Below are 21,107 nucleotides of genomic sequence, written 5' to 3' on the forward strand. Positions count from 1 at the left end.
GATACTTTCAGGTCTCCATTGGCGTGTAAAGCATGATTTTTTTTTTGGGACTTGTGGCGCACTTTTCGGTTAACATGAAAGCTGGCATTTGTTGGCCATAAATGTTTGTGGCCTGGCCATGTTTGAATGTTTCAATGGGCCGGCCACAACAGCCGAATGGATATAGAATTATAAATAAAGTGGGAGCACACTTTTGGGCATTTACACTCCAGTAAACAGGTGCAAATGCACACACACACCGACACCTGAAGAACCTGGCCTTCTGAAACAGTTTTTGGCCACAAGAGCCATAATTTTTTGGTTACTTTCCATGTAGTGCGTTTTACCCCGCGCCGATTGCCCTTTTTCCACCACTAAAAGCACTCAGCACTCGGCCATTACAGGATGCACTCCTGGAAAACAGTTTTAAACTGCCTCGTTCCCGGTGTCCTGGCCGCCTCCGTCCCTCCACTCCAAAAGCCTGCTCCTCTTCGTTTTTTTCGGTAATCAGACACACAAATTTGTGTGACCTTGTGGCCAGGTGGGCCGTGGAAGGTGGGAGGGTGGAGGTTATCCAAAGAAGTTTCCCCAAACTGCATTTAAATGTCTGTGTGCCTTGGGTAAAGTTCTTACTGCAAAAAAATTTGTGAAAGAAATGTTACATTTTATAACTTCAATTACAACAGATATTCGCTGCACCTCGTTTTAAAAACAAAACATCTACCGTCCTGAAATAAATGAATTATTATAAATACAAACCATATTTGGGTGATTTGAAATCAATAACACAGCTACGTAAAAGTATGCTACACAAAATATAATTTATTGCATACTTTTAGACACCTTTAAAAATGTTTCAAAATTATTAATGAAGATTACTTGACGAAAAAAAATTGTTTTTCTCTAAGTCATGCCATGTACCGCTCTTATATATATTTATGGAACTCATCGTTATTGCCTGAATTTTTCCCCAGTGTACCTTAACCCTTCGGTGGCCCAAAAAGAGGAGTACTTGAAGCTATTCGGGCTGGTGAAGACACGCCTTCGAGTCAACTAAACGAGGGGCAACAACAGAAGGCAAAAAGAAACTGCTCTCGTGTATATTTTTTGGCACGCACTTCTGGATGCAGGCTAAAAGGGACGAGGGGTGAGGGGTCAAGGGTTAGTTTCTAACGTTTGTGGTCAGGTTGAGTGTTTGGGCTTTGTTTCGGTTTTGTTTGGGTTTTGTTTTGCACTTGCGTTTGACATGCATTGACTATGCATAGACCCCTTTTCCTCGATTTGCCCACCCCCCCTCTGTACTTGGCGCCTTGGCGACGAAGCAAAGGTTCTCGAGAGATGGCAATCTTTATGATCTTTGGCCGGTTGCCAGAGGGGAGGGGAGCGGAGGGAGCCGGAAAAGTGGAAAAACCCCCAAGTGTACTTGTAATTCGAAAATGCAAAATGCAAATCGTGGCTAGGCAGAGCACTCCCTTTGAGTCGTTTTACTTTGTGTAATTGCATGTAACAGGCAATAGAATTATGCAACTCGCAAGGCATTTGCATTAGGGAAATTTCCTGCAGATTGAAGATGTTTTTTACGAGAGAGATTTATATGGGGCTTTTTAGTGGTGAAAAATTTATATAGCTCTTGAACTTAAAGAGCTGGGACTGGGAATTAAATTCAAATAGAATTTGTATGATGTCTTTAAAGATTACAAATTGCGACTATGTTAAATTTAGCACCTGTGTTGAGATAAAGCCTGTCTGAAATCATATAATTGCCAACGAAAGTAAAGTATTTAATTAATTAATAACATTGATTTAATCTTTCTACTTAATTATGTCGCTTTCAATTTCTAATCGGCTTTACCCAATCGAAGGAATTTATCAATGACTAAATTGTCTGGGAACTATTGAGAGAATGTGCTGATTGTAAAATATATAATCAAGCTTCTTTAGTAAGTGCCCGGATTAATTTGATTTGATCTTCTTATGACTAGAAGAATAATTCTGTCATCGAAAATTGGCTAATAGCTTCCGACATTATTTCTATCTATATTTCATCTATTGTGCTACTAGGAAATTCTCTTATTGAACAAAGTGTTCCAACACTTGAAACCCTTTTTGTTTGCCCCCCATTTAAGTGTATCTGCGTGTGTGTGCTCAAACCAGCTAACACACACAGTAAGTTGGCCCAAAAAACCCATGGAAAATGTCGCTGAGCTTGTGTGCGTTAAACACATTTTCGAATTCATGCGAAAAGTTTCCCTCTTTCACTTGAGCTTGTATTTCTTTTCGCTACTTTTTTCGCTGGGCAAATAAAAGTTTTTTATCAGCCGTGTGCATGACTGGGAATGAATGTCACGGCTTGTTATCGCTGGCAATGCGCATAATCATAATCATAAAATTGATTTAACTAATCAAACAAACATAGAGAAGTGTTGGGGGAAGTAGGAGTGGTAGGAAAATTAACACAACATTGAATGGGAATTGTCAAAGCGTTCGGCAAATCAGTACCTAATTCACGAAACTCGCACAACTGACGAGTTCAAAGGGCATCGAAGCTAGGGAAACTTTGCCAGCCGAGCTGACAAATTGGCAAATTGAATGTCAACATGCGTAAAAATATCACACCAGTTGAGAGGACGCTGCTCCTGGCATTCCCCCCGGTTATATAATACGTCCTGATCCTGGGCCCTGTGCACATACGCGTGTCCTTTTGGATTTGTTTATGACGCACAGACATCTAGGAAATGCTACAATCAAATATAAATTACTCATACGCACGTGTCGCACTTTTGTCTGTATCTACATATATATCTATATATCCATATCCAGATCTTTATTTGGCATGGCGAATCCAACTAGCATTTAAAGTCGCATCCATCCAGACATCGATTTATCATGCCAGGCACGGCCAGAGGCTCAGTTTAGCTCAGTTTCGGCTTTTGGCTCACATAACATTTTGTTTAGCATACTTATCACACTCCCTCCGCCCGAAGACTTTTTGCCCCTATATCCCCTATTTTCGGGTCCTATTTTCCGAACCCACGCCAAGTTCGTCCAGTGATTGATTGGTGCTCCTGGCAGCTGACTTGGACTTCGATTACGTGCGACCATCTGAGAGCTGAGACCGCAAAAACTGCAAATTAGCCGATGGGTAAAGAGGAAGGAACCTCAGATTTCACTCAGCCATTTGAAGGCTCTTCATTAGCCATAAAAAATGTATATTCATTTTTGCAAAAGTTTATACCTTCTGTGATTGCGTTTAAAGTAAAAACGAAGAGTTTTATAAGTTGTTAGTGCATAAAGTATAAGATAATTGAATAATATAATTGTTAATTCATAAAATATTTTAAATATATAAATTTGGATTGAAAACTTACATTTCCCCTTTTCCACAATTTTTAAAAACTATCATTTCAGATAGACTTGTTATATTATTTGATATTTCTGTCAGTTGGTATTTTCTTAATCCTTTTGGCAGAAGTAAGGGGCTTAGAATACGCAATGTGAGAACGACTATGCTCCATTCAATTAATTTGATTAATACTCAATTGATTTGATTGGAGCTTCGAATATTAATATTAAATGCCAATTAAATATTAAGTGAATTTAATTACCCCAGTTTACTTAGGCATCACTTTGAAATCCGCATTCCTAGACATCTTGTACAACTATATATTCTGGCCATGAAAATGATTTCATCACACATTTGGCACATTTAGCTCCTCCCAATTCCCTTAACGAATGCAATGTCACAATTTGCTGTCGACAACATTTTCCTGCAAACACATGTAAGTACTCCACAGGCAAGTTTTTCCAGCTGGGCTTTATAGTTTTTCAGGGGATTCCTCATGGGTGAGATGAGTTGCTGTTGCAGTTGCTGTTGCAGCTGCTGTGTCAGGTGAAGGACATGGTAACAAGTAAATAAATGGCTTTTATTGCTGTTTTTAAACGCTTTGCTGATTTCGCCTGGCCCTGCCAGCCAGTGTTCACTGTAGCCGAGCGTTGGAAATGTGGCAAAGTTTGTCAAGTCTCACAGGTGAATTAACTTTTCCGCTCGACTCGCTGCTGCTGCTGTTACCTGCTGCCTGCAGCAGGCCAAAAAACTTTCGAGCCAAGTCAAGATGCATTTGGCGAAACTTTGGCAGCTCCGTGAATTGTCAACCGCAAGAGCAATAGGTGGCAAATGGCAGCAGGTGGCATCGAAGCCTTAACACTCGGCTGCCCGCTAAGCCAATGACCAAGTTATGCCCCCGAGAAAGTGTATTTAAATTGCTCGCTTTAATGTCAGCCATTTATCGGCGTTATATCTGCTTGGGACATTTGCGGTTGCGGCTGCATGGTGCTAAGTACAAAATAGTAGAGCTACACAGAAAACATTCATCCAAACTATTAATTTTTAAATCAAAATCAGTATATAATAAAAAAAAAATATCCAACAAACTAAAACTTGTTTTCTTTTATGAACATAAATCTAGTTTAAATGTTAGTCTAATTTTTAACTTATTAAGGGAAAACATACTTTTTACGTGTGGTGTTTATTTTGTTTTGAAATTATAATTATGATATTTATAAAGCTGTCTAAGAGTATGCTGGAAAAAAATACCATTTGTCTAATAAATATTTTGTAGTTTCTTGCTTAAAATATATTGTCGCATTCTTTTAGGCACTATCAGCTGCCAAGTTTATTAATTAATGATTTCAAACCAACTCATATTATTAGCAGTGTATTTGCCCGAAAATTCAAACAATTTCGAGCCGGAAGTGGCCATCGAACCCCCGAATTTTGCTTTGTTTATTTTTACTTAAGTGACGACTGCCTCCGCCGCCTGAAGGATGAAAGTTGTCGGGCAAATAAGCCATAAAAGAGCATAAAAAATGTTTCAATTGTCGCCAGCACTGAACACTGCAACAAAATGACATATATATTTGTATAAATATGTATATCCGAACAGGCAATGAAAATATTTGCACAGACAGACGGACTGAAGTTCAGCTCGACTGCAGATGCGGTAGTAAAAATAACAAAAATACAAACAGAACAACACGACTTCAGAATCTGTAACGCCGAGTGGAGAAAAAAGTGTATATAAAATTCACAAGGCGGGGGCCCCATAAAAAATTAAATCAGTTTGCGGAAAATACTCGTGCACACTTTCCTCGGCTTTTTGGTCCGGCAGTCAGCTCTATATATTTTTTTTTATTTATTTCCGCCACCCCCTTCAACCCACTGATGCCCCGCCCGCCATCAGGATTTCAATGAAACGCACGCGCGCCATTTTGTTTGAGTGATTTTGTCTTGCAGAACGCGTAATTGCAGCGAAAGTTGAAACTCAAGCTCAAGAACTCAAAAAAAGAAAAAAAAAAGCTGGGAAATGGAAAGAAAAACTGTTGGTTGCTGAATAGTTATCATGAAGCGTTCAGAAATGGACCAGGTCAGGGGCGTTTCAGTGAATAAAGGGGGCCTAAGAAAGGGCCTATAAAAGTTCTGGTGAATAAAAGGAATTCTAGGGTAGAAGCACAAGTTTATTGCGAGCTTTTATTCAAATCTTAAGAAATTGTTGGATAAAATATATTAATTGAAAAAATCCTTTACATAAACATAGCCAAGACTTAAGGTTTCATAATCATGTAGGTTTAAACTGATTTAAAAAATTGATTTTAAATAAACAAAAAATGTAAGCAGTAGCGGTATATAAATACCATAAGCTTATGCATGATTTGAAAATGTTTTAATATATTTTATAAAATTTATGTAGTCAATCTCCCATTTTGAACAATTCCGCTCCCTGGTTTGGCTAGTTACTTTTTGCCGTTTGTGCTCGCCATCATTTCAAAAGTTGCACAAACTGTTTTGCCTTTTGCGTGGAGCTGTGGAAACTTTTCCAAGCAGCATCATTTGTCAGTGGATAAATAGTTTTCCAGTAAGTAGCCAAAGTTATGCTTTTCAGATTATGTGGCCGTGTCTGATAATTTTTCATTGCGATAACTTCGGACTCGAAAAGCGAAAAGGACGCACCCGAAAAACGTTATCGGCCAAGATATCTGAGATGGGAATTTTGTAGGCCATAAATTCAAATTTCGTTGTGTATTCGGGGCAAACCAATTTAGTTAGTCGACAGGACTTGGGGCTTAATGTGTAATGTGTAAGCCGCAAACATAATAAATAAGCTTAAGTTTGGTCAATTTGACAAAATTGTTTGAGCTTAGCGAAGTATTGCGGTGGTCTCTGTCTTCAAGGTGAGGGGTGGTCAAGTTAGGGTGGCTCAAATAAATCAGCTGCCATTTAATCTGCCAGCGTTAGCCATAAGCGAATTTATTGCACACTTTGCCGGGGATGAGTGAGTTCAAGCAGGATGCTATATATATCCCCAGAAAATATTGATGAGCCCGGTTCCGTTCTCCGTTCCTAATCAAATTTAGCATAAATGATTGAATAGAATTTTAACCATCAAATCAGAAATGTTGTCAGTGATTGAGCAGCCCCACAGTTTTAATGCAGTTAACAAAAACCCCAAGAGGAAGCCCAAAAACCAGAGTTTTCCCTTGATTGATGAACTTAAAGTTCGTTGTCCGCTTCAGTTGCCATTAAAAAAAGAAAAACCGAGAAAGAAGAAGTGGAAAAATCGGGACAAAACTTTTTCTGTAATGTATTTTGAAACCACTTGACAATAAATGCGAAATTGCAAACGGAGTGCACTCCATTGTGAGCCAATCCCGAGTTCCCTGTGTAAATGTAGCCATGCAGTTGCTCTCTTGTGACCCCCTGGTCCCCCACCCCATATAATATATATATAGTTTACTCCGATCCGATCCGAATCCCTTTGCTGCTGGCATTGTCAGTGAACATGGCGTGGGATTTAAACGTTGTGTCAACGGTGCAAAGGTAATAAAAGTAGCGCACTCTTTCTCCTGCTGCAACTGAAATTAAATATTAAATGCATCCCTCTTGAGCGCTGATAGCTCTAAGGGTCTTTGGGGGTAAGATTGGTGAGATAGCATCTGAAACTGAGCGGGGAAAACATGGATTTGTCACCGGTACTCAGATAGCAATCTGCCTGATTGGAATAGAGATGCGGACACCGGAAAAGTGCTCAGGTGGTGACAATGTAAGCATAAATCTCTTCTACAGGTCAATGTGGCAATCGATTGGGCTGGTTGTATTTCTCAGAAAATATACTTTCACAACAACTAGATAAAGGTGATTGAACAGTTCTATAAAAAATAAAATGAAAACTTAAATAATATTTACATTCCAAATACACAAATTATTTATTTTAAGTTAAAACAAAATAAATTTAAGAATGTATTTCTTGAACAAGGTCTGCACTTTACATAGCTTTGAAAAATTATAGTTGTATAATAATTAAGAAATATATTTTATGAAAAAGAAAACTTAGCTAACTTATTTTCTTATGTTTATTTTAATTATTTTGTATCCTTATGAGAATTAAGTAGAGTATCCAAAGCAATTAAAATGGTAAATTGCTAGAAAAAGAGCAAACAAATACATAAATATAATCTCCGTGCTCCGTTTACTCCAAGTATTCATCTCAAATGATGGGCAAGCATTGGCGGATATTTATCTGATATCTGGTCGAAACGCCATAAAATATGCAAATTTTTTTTAATAAAATCTCACATAAAAATACCTTAAATGCCGCTTGTCGCTGTTGTCCTGCGACAAATTCGAAATCCTTGGCACGTCCTGAACGTTTCGGTATTAACACGTATACGCCACGTTGCCTGTGGGCAAAAAAACGATTGCGCAGTAAAATGGCTTTAATTTTGATGTGAAGAATTGCCATTGAGCCTTTTGAATGCGTCCGCTTGTTTGGTGTGGGGAACTTGTTAAAGTTTAGTGGGCCTCAAAATGTCATAAAATTTAATGCCGGCTCCCTTTTTTTTGGCAGTGGGAATCTGACCATGGTCATTTGTTTGTGTGGGCATTGTTTTGTGGGATGTTGTGTGGGATTGTGTGGGGCATGTGAGGAGTCTCCGCTTGTTAGCGACCAATGCTGATGATGGCTTTTTGTCTTTGGACGCGCCTGTTTTTATGCCACGTCATAAAAGCAGCTTGAAGGCGTTACACATTACCCCACCTTTACCGAACACACACTCATACGCTGGGAAAAATATTCCAGATTTTCGAAGTCGTGTTATGTGTCCTAGTTATTTAACAAAAATAATTAGAGCTCAAACTTAGTTTTAGTATCTCAAAAAACCACAAAATGTGTCTAAAAGTATGCAATACAATATTTGTTGCTTGGAAATTCAATGAATTTCTTCCATATGGCAGCAATATATTTTTCCTGCCTACTTTTAGACACATTTTAAAATATTTTCAAGGCCTTAGGGATTTTTGGAGTTCCTCTTGAATATTTTAGTAAAGTTTAGGAACTTCTTAAGTAAATTTCATACTCTTAACTAGTTTCTTTCAGTGCCCACGTGGAGGGGCTCCTTTTTGCTGGGAGACTCAGCTCGTTAGTCGCGCTCGCCTATTTTGAAAAATTGTAGCTGTCTGCTGGAGTGTCTCTGCATGTCCCCGAATCTGGATCGAACTTCGCCTTCATTCTGTCTGATTGATTAATACATCATTTTGTTATTGAGCCATCTACTTCCCAGTCGTGCCGTTTTTCGCCAGTTTCCTGCGACTGTTTCCTGCCGTTTTGTGCCTGCCCATCATCGCCATCATCATACACTTGACACAGTTTGCAGCTCATTTAATCACCACAATACCGCATAAAAGCTAATTGTGCAAATTCCTTTTTTCCTTCTCCACCCGACGACCCCTCACTTGGTATCCTTAACCGCAAAAACTTGCCCACAGGATTCAACGACAAAAACGAAGACGGCGACAACATATGATGAAAGTTCTCCTTAATGACACACACAAAAAGGAAGAAGGGAACCAAAGGCGTTTTCTGTTCTTTTTTTTTTTGGTTTGGAAGAGTGTGAATGTGAAAGTGGAAAGGGATGTCACTTCAAGGGTCGACTACGTGTTTCCTTGGCTCTCGGCGGAGCAATTGACACCCCGAATCGGAAAGTTAAAGAATTTAAAGTCCTTAAAAGTACATCAGTTCGGAATTCCTTTGTTTGATGGTTTCTTAAATTACTCCGAGTGCCGGGGGTTAGTTTGGAATATTTATCATATAAGCTTAAAAAGTTTAATTACTTGTTCCTTTATTAGTTTGCCATCTTAATTCAAAACTCTACGAATGTGATAGTTGTCTCCCTAAAACGCCAGTTTTATTACAGTATAAAGAATTTGCGAAAAAAATTAATACGATATGCCTTAAAAATAAAAGAGTAATGATTTTTTTAAGGTTTCTAAAGTAGGTTGTTTAAAGAAGGAAATCTTTAACACTTCCCAACTTGCTGACTATTAGCAATTCAATATTTATTGAAGTCTTACCCCCTTTTATGGGTAGTTATCTGCCCGTAAGCTGCATTATACTCAGTTTCAAAGGAAATTAATAGGATATTACCCATTAATTTTTATAAAAGGTACTTGGTTCAGTTAGTCCACTCTGTGAACCTGCATGAAAATCTCTTTGTCTTTGGCTCACACTCTATCGACCCGTTTTGCGGTTAGCTTCATCGATTCTTGTGTTAAATTTTAATTGGTTTTTCCCTCTTAACCGCAAGACTTCGTTTAGCAAAGAGTCAAAGACTTAAATTGATTGCCCCAAACGCAACGAACTTTGTCTGCCCCATTCTGCTTTTTCATCTTTTCTACCAATTTCATTTTTATTTCTTTACTTGCTGAAAAATGCACTCTGGCAATGGGGCAGAAAAACATAGTTTCAATAGATGGTTTAGGCAATTGCCTGACAGACAACGTCATAAATTATGCAGTTTATAACGGTTAGGAGCCACACAGAGACGTCTGTGACAGCATTCAATATGCATAGTTAAGCAAGTTGTGCAATTTGTTTGATTGATTGACTGCCTGATTGAGCCGAGGCGCGTCGAGTTCTGTTCAGTACAGTTCTCAGTTCCGAGTTCCGAGTTGAGTTGAGTTCAGTTCGAGTGGAGTGCAGTTTAGCAATGGCTTTTCTTTGGAATGGTACGGGGGGTTGAAGGATGATTGCCAACCGCTTCATCAGAAGTTAAACTTTGGTTATACGACTTTGCACACTGGGAAAAATGGTGGTTAATCTGAGAAAATAATAATTTTAAGTCAAATGTTCTAATTGTGGAGTAAAGTTGAGAAAAATGATGTACATTTTAGTTTCTATTTACCGAAATTAATATTTTTCTTTTTTTTTTAATGCAATAATGGATTGTTGCATACTTTTAGGCACCATTCAATATTTTATTTACATATTACTCAGAAAATCAAAAAATAACCGAAAAAAATGTAACCAACTAATGAATCTCATAAATAATTTAAGTTTTATTTTCACAAGTTTCCCTTTAAAGAGATAACTTTTTTGAGATCCATTTTCCTACAATTTCTCCCCGTGTCCTTATTGCATGCGGCATGTGCTGGCGTGTCCTGGCGCAATTAAAAGCCAATGAAGAATCACGCTTTTTAATTGTTTGCACTCGCTGCCTTTGATTGGCGCTTTAAATGTTGAGGGCACATCAAAGTTTAATCGCTCGGCACCCGCACGAAATCGAGCATAGGCAAGCTAATTTACAGATAGCCAGGGCTTCCAAATAGAATCATTATCAACTCAGCCAGAAAATTTAATATGTATATTTCTTCATCCTTAATTGTCGATGAAATTAATGCATCTCAATTGATTGCAGTAATAGGATTAATTGAAGTATATAAGTTTCATAATTTCAAGCAACTCTGAGACAATTGAGTTAAGCTCCCTAAAAAATACTTAACTTGACTTGACTTACCCAACCCTGACTTTATGCAGTTTCAGTCTGCTAATGATTTTATGCTTTCCTCTTATTTCAATTTCAGCAGTTATTATAATTTTATTTTTCCTTCCGTTGCGCATCGTAAAATCAAGACCGCAGCACACAAAAATTCACGAAACAAATTTTAAGCAATGCTTCCTTTATGAGGAGCAGCCACACAGACCCGTCCCCTTTTCGCCCACAAAAAGCCTCCTCTCTTAATGTTGTTTTTTCGTGTAAATTTATAATAACTTGCATAAATTAAGGCTGCCGCGCTTGCAATTGAATGGAAGCCAACTCCACCACACCCAGAGTTGCAGGGGAAACTTGACGAAAGTGTGGTGGGTTTCTTGGCCAGGGGGATTCCCCTGATTTCCCCTGCAAAATTGTTTCAACTTTACTTTCTGCCTTTGGTAAATCTCATATAATGCCTACACGAAAACGGTCAAAGGGTATTTGGGTCTGGGCGAATTTCAAATATGATTAGCTAAACTGGCACATGTTGGCCAGATATAACATAACATTTATCTGTGCCCTCCAACAAATCGAACAAACTAATGAGGGTCAGCATTTTTGACATCGAGACACGCCCACAACCCGCTGTCATACCCAAAAAAAGATAGAAAAATGAAACGACCTTGAGGCTTTGACTTTAAGTTCCACACTTTTATTCCTCCTGGCAAACTTTAAATTTGCATTAAAATTTTCTGTGTTCTCTTCGGTCGCCTTGCTCTTTTCCGGACCGCTTTAAATTATGCATCAAAATAGTCCACAAATGTTTGTACGCCCAGTGAAAGTTAAATGAGTGAAAGGCGGGTTCGGCGGTGGGGGCACATAAAAAAAATAAGTAGTCTGAGGGGGCGTGGCATTTTTCTGGGCGGCTTGCAATACTTGCGATAAAATTGTGAGCTCCAATTTTCGGTCCTGTTTCCATGCACATAAATTTGCTTTAATGCGCTTAGGAAATGTTGGCAGCGGCTGGATTCTTTTTCCCATCCCACCCAATTTCAGTCTATCTATCTCTATTTGGGCGGAACATAAATCGAGCCGAGAATTTTGATAATGACAAGCAGGCCTGATTTTCTTTTTTTCTGTATTGTTTCTTCGTTGTCATTTGCCTTTTGGCCCAAAATTGTTTAATTAATTAGGGGGCAACATTTTAATTAGACTTAAGTGCTGCTGCTGTGGGCAAGTCCAATCATTAGATGAGCAATTGCTTTAAATGTCAGGAAGTGCAAAAGGGCGAGAGTTGCTTTTGGACTTTTGACTGCTAAATACTGGGCCTTAAGAATTGGTAAAATTTGTTGGCTTGATAAGACTTAAATCAGAAGAATTGTAAATGCATTAATAATTACTAACTATTTTATTAAAATGAATTTTAAATTTTGTATACTATTAAGACACAAAACATATAAAAATCAATGGTTCTTAAAGCATTTAAAGAATGCTGTAAAAAACAGTTTCTTGAGTCATTCTGATACTAAATATATTGTTGCATACCTCTGGACGGCCCTACAAAAGCTGTACAAATTCAAATGATTTCTGTGAATTTATTAATGGTTGACCAAGCCAGAGAAGTTCTTCAGGAAGCTTAGGAAAAAATAACATTTTAAAAATGTCCTTCGTCTCAAATGCATTAATCCAAATAAACCTACAAGTTAAGTTTCCAAAGTTAATATCATATTTCAAAAACCCTTTTGTGTGAGTAAAATTCTATAGCACACATTCCAGCGCATCTTGTACCAAGTAACTACCAGAAGTTCAGCAAAAAGCTGCTCCTTAATAAGCTTTAATTTGCTGCCGTCATTGTCGGCACTCAATCGCACAAATGGCGAGTGGGTTTTCGGGGGCGAGAACGTATCGAGTAACCCATTTGGGGCACAACCAGCAGCTGACCCACTGAGCATGCAAACAAAGGCGTGGACTTGCGACTTGCCAAGACAATGCTCGTGGCATCATCCGTGTGGCATGTGGAAGCATTGGCAGCACTGGAAGCATTTCGGCGGACCGACTCTGTGCGCGCCCACGAATGTTTGTGTGCATCTTGGCCAAACAAGCCAAACAATGTAGACAATTGCTTTTAGAGCGTTGACTGATGACAATCGCAATCACTTTGCCGCCCACTCAACCTAGATTTCCAACCAGCTAGAGCAAACACGGCAGCAGGCAAGAGTTTTTGGCAGTAGGATGTTGGATGTTGGCTGTTAGCTGTTGGATGCGGGATTTGGGATCCTATATCTCGTTTCTCCGGCGAATCCCAGGCAGTCAGGTAGCATTTGCCGGCGCTCAATTTGTAGTTTTCGGCATGGATTACACATACGCCGTGTGGTGCATTCAGCGCGCGCTTGTCAGCTTATAATTCAATTCGCCAGCAAATGCAGCATCTATGCTCCATGGCTCCAGCTGCCAGTGTATAGTATCTATATCAGCTGCCCCAAATTGACAGACAAACTGCAACCTGCCGTGTGCATGGCAAATTGCATTAGCTGTCGGGGGGAACTTTTACCTTTGATTGTGTAATTTATACAAAGATTTGACCTGCACTCGCTTTGAGTTCGTTTCTTTTTGCGATGCCTTTGGCTAAAATGAATGGACCATTCTGTGCGCTCCTCAAAGTGAAAGTCCTTTGACGTAGGGAAAGTATGGGGAAAGCTTTTGAAAAAATGTATGTCTATCGTAATGTATTGTGTCTTTACCTAAAAGCTTAAAAATTGATTTAAATAGTCTGATGTGTATTCAAATTCAGTATAATTTGGATTTAATATAATTTAGAATAAACTAGAATATAAAACCACAAATATACGTGTGTGAAAGTAGGCAAGCATTTTTTGAGTCAGACAATTGTTGAATTTTTTACTGCATACTTTTAGGAAGTTTTTAATTTTTAGCACTTAGAGAAAACTTTATTATCCCTTCCAAATTGTTATAAGTGTAGCCCCAAATATTTCTTTCAAAGAAGACCATTTCTTTAGATGTCCCGCATCTCGACACTCATGCATGACAAGAATGAGTTCAAGTTGCTGTCAGTGGCAAAGATTTAATGCTTCTTGCTTTTACCCTGTCCCCTTTTTTTGTTGCTCCCTTTATTGAGAAACAGCTGCCATCATAATTCAATATTTTACACTCCAATGTACACGGAACAGAACTTGACAGCGACAACAACAAGCATCTGAGCAGCGAATGAAAATGTTTACACGCTGCTGAGTTGCTGAGCTGAGCATCTGAGCATCTGAGCATCTGAGCATCCGAGCACTTCGCCCATTGCCAGCCAACTAACAGAACTGAATGAGTGACTTACCAAAGGAAACGGCAGGGGGTAAGGTCCTCGAAAAGGCGCCAGCACGTCTCTTGAATGTCCTGGGTGACCGTAAGGAGCAGCAGCTGTAGCCCCAACCCCCTTCCTTGCACTGAAAGTAACCTGAAATCTGAGATCTGATTTTTGGTTTATAAATTGAGAAGGAAAAAAAGTCATACATATACAAATATTCATAGCTTTTAGTAAATTTAGTACACTGCAAGACCAATTTTTTCAAAACATCTTCGATGTTAACCCATTTAGTAGATTATTATTATTATGAGGGTTGCTACACAAATCAATAGAGTTAGAAAATCACTTTAAAATCTTGTTTTCGAAGTCTAACAAAATATATTGTTGCATAGTTTTGGACAAATGAAATAACACTTAAGTGATTTTTAGGGCATAGTGATTAAACGTTACTTGATGATCATTTAAGTTGTATACAAATACCTTTTTCATTAGATTTAATTCGGCTGCTTAGGGGCACATTCGGTAATAAATAATAAGATATTTACTTATTTGCACCTTTGATTTAAGAACATATTTAATTCTCTCAGTGTAAACATGAAAGCCAGCAACAGGCAGCTGAATCCATGACAAGTACGGACAGCTGGTAGCCAAGGTAACCAGATTGGCCAGGAGCCAAAGGCCTTTGTTTGGGCCTGTCTTCCCACCCGTGTGTTTGGAGTAATTAGCATAGTGTAGTTAATAATTACATTTAAGTCCTCCGCCGCAAATCATGAGGTTTCATGGCTGTCATGCCTTGCCACGTCTCATTTAACACAATGATCCGAACTGAATTTACTGGGGTGCGGGTGGGGGAATGTCGGCCAGTAAATTCAATCAAAGATTCTGGCACACAACTCCCGACTGCACTGCAGTAAAATGGCTTACCGCAAATGCCAAAAATAAGACCCGAATTGCAGGTAAGCAGGCACCTGAAAACCCAGTTGGAACGGCAACCGAAACCACAGACCCCGTAGACAGCTGGCTATAATCCATTTTGGGTCGGGGCTTTAGCAAACTGCATTTTGAGTGGAGATTACCAATACCTTTTTTGTTGGGAAAATCAAACAAACAGTTTGTAAATTCAATCATTGAAAGGTCAAAGCTCCAGATCCCCGATGGTTTCTTAATCTCTTAACACTTTGACTTTGGAAACAACTTTAAAACGATAATAGATTATCTATAGAATTATTAGATTGTTTATTTAAGTATATTTATTACAGCATGTTATAAGCATCTATGAAAAATGTGTTTGTTTTTAAACAGCAGATCTAACAAGTATATATTTTCCAAATCCAATCACATTCAATCATTCCCAGTCTCTCACCGATTTTTCAATCTCTTAACGCATCTCCTAAAGCTTTGCGTTTTATGGCTCGTCTGCCGTCTGGCTGCAATTTGCTGTCTGACATTTAAACGCTGGGACACCAGTGCGTATGAGCAATAATTTAGCAGAGAATATCACGCAGCCGCCGCGTTTAACCTTTGAAAGAAATTGCGTGCTCAAAAAGCATTTTAAAGTCCTATTACACACAACGAGTACCACCAGAGCCACAACAATTTATATGGAACTCGGCTTTCTCGTATCCGAGGAGGAACCGCAGAGAAAAACGGAAAAGTTTTTCTAGGCTCGATAAGAGTTTTTTAATTTGTCTAAAAAGGCGCGGCAGAGGTGAAGGAGTCCTGAGTGCTCTCTATATATATATATATGCGTTTGGGGCGGGAGTCGTCGAGTGGGCGTGGCCGTGTTGAGAGGCGAACTTTTTGGGCGGCGTAATTTATGCACAATGAAAGCGTTTGGGATTAAGGACACACAAAAACACCTTCAAACGGGGCGTGGCAAAGGCGTCGTCTGTGGCGCGGCGTAAAAAAGCAAGTGCCCCTCCTGCCCCCTCTGCTGTTTGTTTTTTCTTTGCCAGGCAGACAGGTGTAGCAGGCAAGCCGGAAAATTAGCGGAAAGCGTCAAAAGCGTTCCCCAAACGGCAATGTCGCGGCATGTCTAACCTTAGCTACCGCCCCTTGCCACATGAACAACCCACCGCTGCCCTGTTTTTACCTAAGGCCACAAGTTTTTTGCATAACCGCAAATAAACACTCGGAAAAACATCAATGTGAAGTTTACAGATGGATGGTTTTAAGCATTTTCACAAGTTAACAATTTAATTTTTGGTAGCCTAAAATATGGCAAAAAATACTTACATCAAATTTAAACTTCAGGAAGCTATCAGTAAAGTTTGAAAAAGGAAATAAAACATATTTCCTTTATATGTTATGAATGACAAAAACAGACTTTCCTGTTACTCCTTACATATGCTAAAATCTAAATTAAAAAATTTAGGAAATCTTAAAGTTATATGTAAATGAATCGTCCTTCGGAAGAAATCTATCGGATTTCACCCATTCAAAATATACTGTTGCCTACTTTTAGGTACTCTTATATATCTTTTATTTTATTTTGATAGAAATATTTTCAAAAAAACCTTAGTTTTAAATTGTTTTTAGTGCAACTTACTGGTGCAAATGAGAGCGCAGTTTATGGCTTATTGTTGTTGGTGCTGGCGTTTCTGTTTCTGCTGCCATTTTCGTGTTGACAAATTCGCCGCCGGACAAGTTGGGTTTTTGTCTCCGCGTGTGGCTGCTTCCCCGCATAGTTTGTCTATGCGTTTGGCTTCTGGCCTTTGGCCCGGTCTGGTCCACGGCGTAATTACCTGGACTCTTGGCCATAATAGGAGCACGTTGTTTGGCAGCTGCCTGGCGGCCACATCGGCTCACAACAACAGGGAAACGAGCGTTTTGGGCATGATAACTTTGTCCTTAAAGTTGTGAATGGTGAAACGAGCGTTGAGGGAGGATAACTTTTTTTGGCCCGAATTTGCGTTTGAATTGCTTCGGAGGTTAGTTAGATAAACTAGCTGGGCTCAAAACACTTTGATTAACTAGAAAGTTTGGGCACTGCACGAGAGCATGGACGAAAAATGTTTTGCCCGGTTCATATTGTTGGCCAAAGTGTTTTAAAATGGCCCTTTAAATTGATTTAGCTTTGTGGTAAAAGGGTTTCATTGGATTAGAAAAGGCTTTGGTGGATTTTGGTTTATAAACTTATTAAGGCTTCTTTTATTCAGCCAAGTGGCTTATGAAACTTATATTTATGTTGTAGAAACATTTGGGCTTTCAAAGTTTTAAAAGATTCATCCTGATTCATTTTTAAATAATGAAAGTTATCTGTGCAATATGTGAGTTATTCTTTACTAACTATTGTTTTTGCCTGCTTTAAACTATAATTTTGAATATGTTGTTTGTTATTTTTAAACTTTGGTGAGTACCTTCAATTTGTTTTTTATTTAAGCTCACAATTTTTTGTGGTGATTGTGCTTTAAACGTTTAATTTGAAGCCACAATTCAAAAATGTTGTTAGTGTTTTTCTTATTTTCGTTATGGTTTTTTGTCATGCATATCAAATGCTTCATGGCCAGTGGATGCGATACCTCCCAAAAGTCCCCTCCTTATCCATGTGGCTTAAGTAGCCATTGTTTTTATTGTTGTTATTGCGTTCAGTTTTTTTCGGTTTGTTTGTTATTTTTTGGTTTATTCTCTGGTTTGGCCTGCGGCTTTGGGGCGGCTTAAAATTGGATTTGCGTTTCGCTTTGACATCGCCTGTTTTTGTTGCTTAGTCCGAGACTAAGGCCCGCTCTTCTTTTTTGAGATTTGAATTCCACCTCCACACACTTGTAAAACTGTCACTTTAATAACTTTGTGTTGCTATCTTGTTTTCGCCTGTACATTTTTTCTGGTTTTTGGCTTTTATTTGGACTTGTTTTGTAGCACGTTTTAATTGCCCGTGCAGCAGATGGCAACAATTCTCCTTTTGGCTTTTGCTCTTCTTCTCCTTTTATTGTTGTATTTTTAGACGTGCCACAAATCCCCAACAGGCAAAAAAAAAAAAACAAAAAATTGGCCAGAAACAGAAACATTTCGTTTTTATGACTGCCAAACATGAAAGACACCAGCAACACAATGCCAACAATGTGTGAGATTTCGCACGTCGTTATAAATAGCAATAAAATGGTACAACAAAAAATTAGTCTTAGAGATGAAAACAATTTTCAAATTGGGGAAAACTCAAATTGTAAATTATAATTTGATTTCATAAATGCGGGCTCCACTGTGTGGCGGCCGGAACACGCAAATAATTTTCCCTCTCCCCCCCTGGCCAGGGGTCAAAGTTGAGGCTTTCTAGCCACCCCCTTTTTGCCCGCCACTTTCTTTTTAGGGAGCATTAAATTAGCAGTCTGTTTGCCAGTGCTTCCCCACGTTCCGACCAACTTTTCTTGGTAAGCTGCTTAGGAACTGCAACAGAAATGTAACAAAGTTTCGCCAAAGTCCACCGCAAAGTTATGGCCACACAAAAGTTAATTCTGAATGGCTACGCCTGTCGCTATGCAGCACATTTTCCACAGATAGAGGGTAGCACAAGGACTGTTTGCCGAAGGATTTCAATATTAAATCCCCCATTTGTTGATTTACAATTCAAACTTTTCCCAAAAATCGTTGGATTTTATTTTTGTATTTTCCAAACCTTGAAACTGAAGAATTCGAGGGTATTTGTGAAAAAAAACACAATACCTCAACCCATTTTTAAGTTCTATTGTTTTTATTCGGTATTTTTTCCATCCAATTGATTAAAAGATCACGAACATTTTCTGAGATAATAACATCAATGACTTTCAATCTGCGAGGTATCACTGTTGCTCTTAATCACTCAACAAAATCTTTTTCAATTACACGCAGAATGTAACAAACAACACCAGGGCTATAAAATTTTCTCGTAATTATTTGCACAAAATGCTTAATTGTTTGCGTTTTACAGCGAATTTCGTTGAGCGCCCCTGGCAAATATTGACGCTCATCAATGGGTGTGTTTGTGTGGAAGTGAGTTTTCCCGCTGGTGGAAAAATTATCGCACAGCGTGTGAAAAAAGTGGAAACTCTCGCTCCGACCCTGTCTCTCTTTGTGGTTTTTGTTGTTGTTTGGCATTTCAATTAAATAAATAGGCTTATTTTTTATGAAGCACTGTGCGTCCGCGCCAAGGAAATTTAAATAACGAACGTGGAAAAAAATGGCGCTTGAAAATGGTATATGTACATGGTACACTGTAAATAAGTGAGTGTGTGGAATGTCTGCTGAAGCATTGAACCAGTTTCAAAAGACACACACACACAGGGAGGCAGAAAAGCTGCAGCTTTTAGTCAAGTCTCTGGTTGTACATAAAAAAGTCAACAGACAAACAAACAAACAACATGTAAATTATGAAAAATGTACTAACAAAGCAGCATAAGCACACATACACCAGCACTCAGTCTGAAACGGGCTTTGTCGGACAAGAGTGATCACATGAATAGAATTTTGAGAGGATTAACTTTATAAAAAACTTTTAAAAAGGATCCGACACTTACTTACTTAAGACTTATTAAAGAAAAGGCCTATATGCTAAAGAATAAATCAATAATTTTGCATGAAAATATCCTGACCTTGTACATTTATTGAAACTAATATTTCGAATCCAGATTATTATTTAAACGCTGATTTCAAAGTTCACATCATGGGATAAAGCCAATAACCATCTGGCCCAGAATCAGTCAATCGTTCGCTCGGTGGCTCATTCCTACGGATAATAGGACTTCAAAACTCGATGGGATCACTATATTGATTTAACATTTCGTGAAGACGAATCCGCTCTCGTTTTTCGTCATCAGAAAGGGGAGAACCTTCGAAATTTGACAAGGTTGAGTCGTGTCTCCGATGAGTCTGGAGGTCCGGAACAGGATACAGATGTGGCATCATCGAGGCGATCAGATCGACATCCGGTATTAACAGATCTCCACTGCTGCTGCTCGAATCGCGTATGTCACTCGACTCTTGATAAATACCCGATGGCAGCATACTGGAAAATAAGTTGGCCATTATAGATGCGAAATGGAAGTGCTAACCTATTTTTTTTTTTGTTTTTTTTTAGTCTCTTTTTATTTATTTTTTGAAAATTTTGGATAGTTAATTTTGGAGACGAGTGAAGCAGACAGCTGGAATGCGTCTGAATTCGTCTAAGACTAGTTGTGATGATTTTAAGTAAAAGGAATGCTTAGTTGGAAATATTTGCACTACCAAAAATGTAACAGTATCTAGCTCTAATTGAGAAAAGTCTGGATCCTGAAGAATTCGCGTTGTGTGGCTCGAATAAAAAAACATTAATTTTATATCTAAAGCATAATTTTTAGATTTATTTTATTTTTTGCTTAATATTTTAAAAGTATATTAAGTAAAGTAAGTTAGATCGACCTTTTTGTGTGTCGACGACTGTTTGGGCGAATATGTACATTCAGAATTACTGCGTCTCGTTAGCCACCGACTGAGCCTGGTCTACCTGCTAGTCTTTTTTTTACTTTTGTATAGACCCTGTCCAACGATGTAGGCCGGAGGCAGCAATAACCCATCTCACACGCTTTCCGCCCCTGACTGCCCCCCATCCTTCCGGTTGCAAACCCATCCCGAACTCCATCCTGAAAAATGCGCACCTGTTTTGTTTATTTTGACTGCGCTGTTGTTGCAGTATCCGCTTCAATCGCGTTGCTGTTGCTCCTGCGGTCCGGAATTTGCCCCTGTATTTGGTGTTTTTTGTTTGTGTTGCTTTAGCCCAGCTGTGCCGCCATGTTGTGCATTTAAAGTGCAGCTCATCCCCCGAATGTGCCACGAAATCCAAGGTAGCACTTTTAAGCACGTTTCAGGATCATTTGCTCACAGTGCTCGCATTAAGTTTTAAGTTGTAACACATGGGCCACATGAAAACGGAGCGGGTGTGTCTGCACTTTTATCAGTATGAGTAATTCACATTTATCAAAATAAGCTGGGAAATGATTTTTAAATATTTAAACAAAGCCGAGAAACGGGATTTTTAAACTGATTTTTTTCTGGATTGTTCTTC

General features: G+C 38.8%; 1 protein-coding gene across 1 annotated transcript; it reads right to left on the reverse strand.

The window, feature by feature from the left end:
- Window positions 1-19,646: 19,646 nt before the first annotated feature.
- Window positions 19,647-20,235, reverse strand: LOC119554384. Its single transcript, XM_037865264.1, has one exon. It carries the CDS (start codon window positions 20,090-20,092, stop codon window positions 19,811-19,813), a length of 282 nt encoding a protein of 93 aa, XP_037721192.1. The 5' UTR covers window positions 20,093-20,235; the 3' UTR covers window positions 19,647-19,810.
- Between the last annotated feature and the right edge of the window lie 872 nt (window positions 20,236-21,107).

Source organism: Drosophila subpulchrella, chromosome 3L, assembly GCF_014743375.2.
Source record: "Drosophila subpulchrella strain 33 F10 #4 breed RU33 chromosome 3L, RU_Dsub_v1.1 Primary Assembly, whole genome shotgun sequence".
Taxonomy (NCBI): Eukaryota; Metazoa; Arthropoda; class Insecta; order Diptera; family Drosophilidae; genus Drosophila; species Drosophila subpulchrella.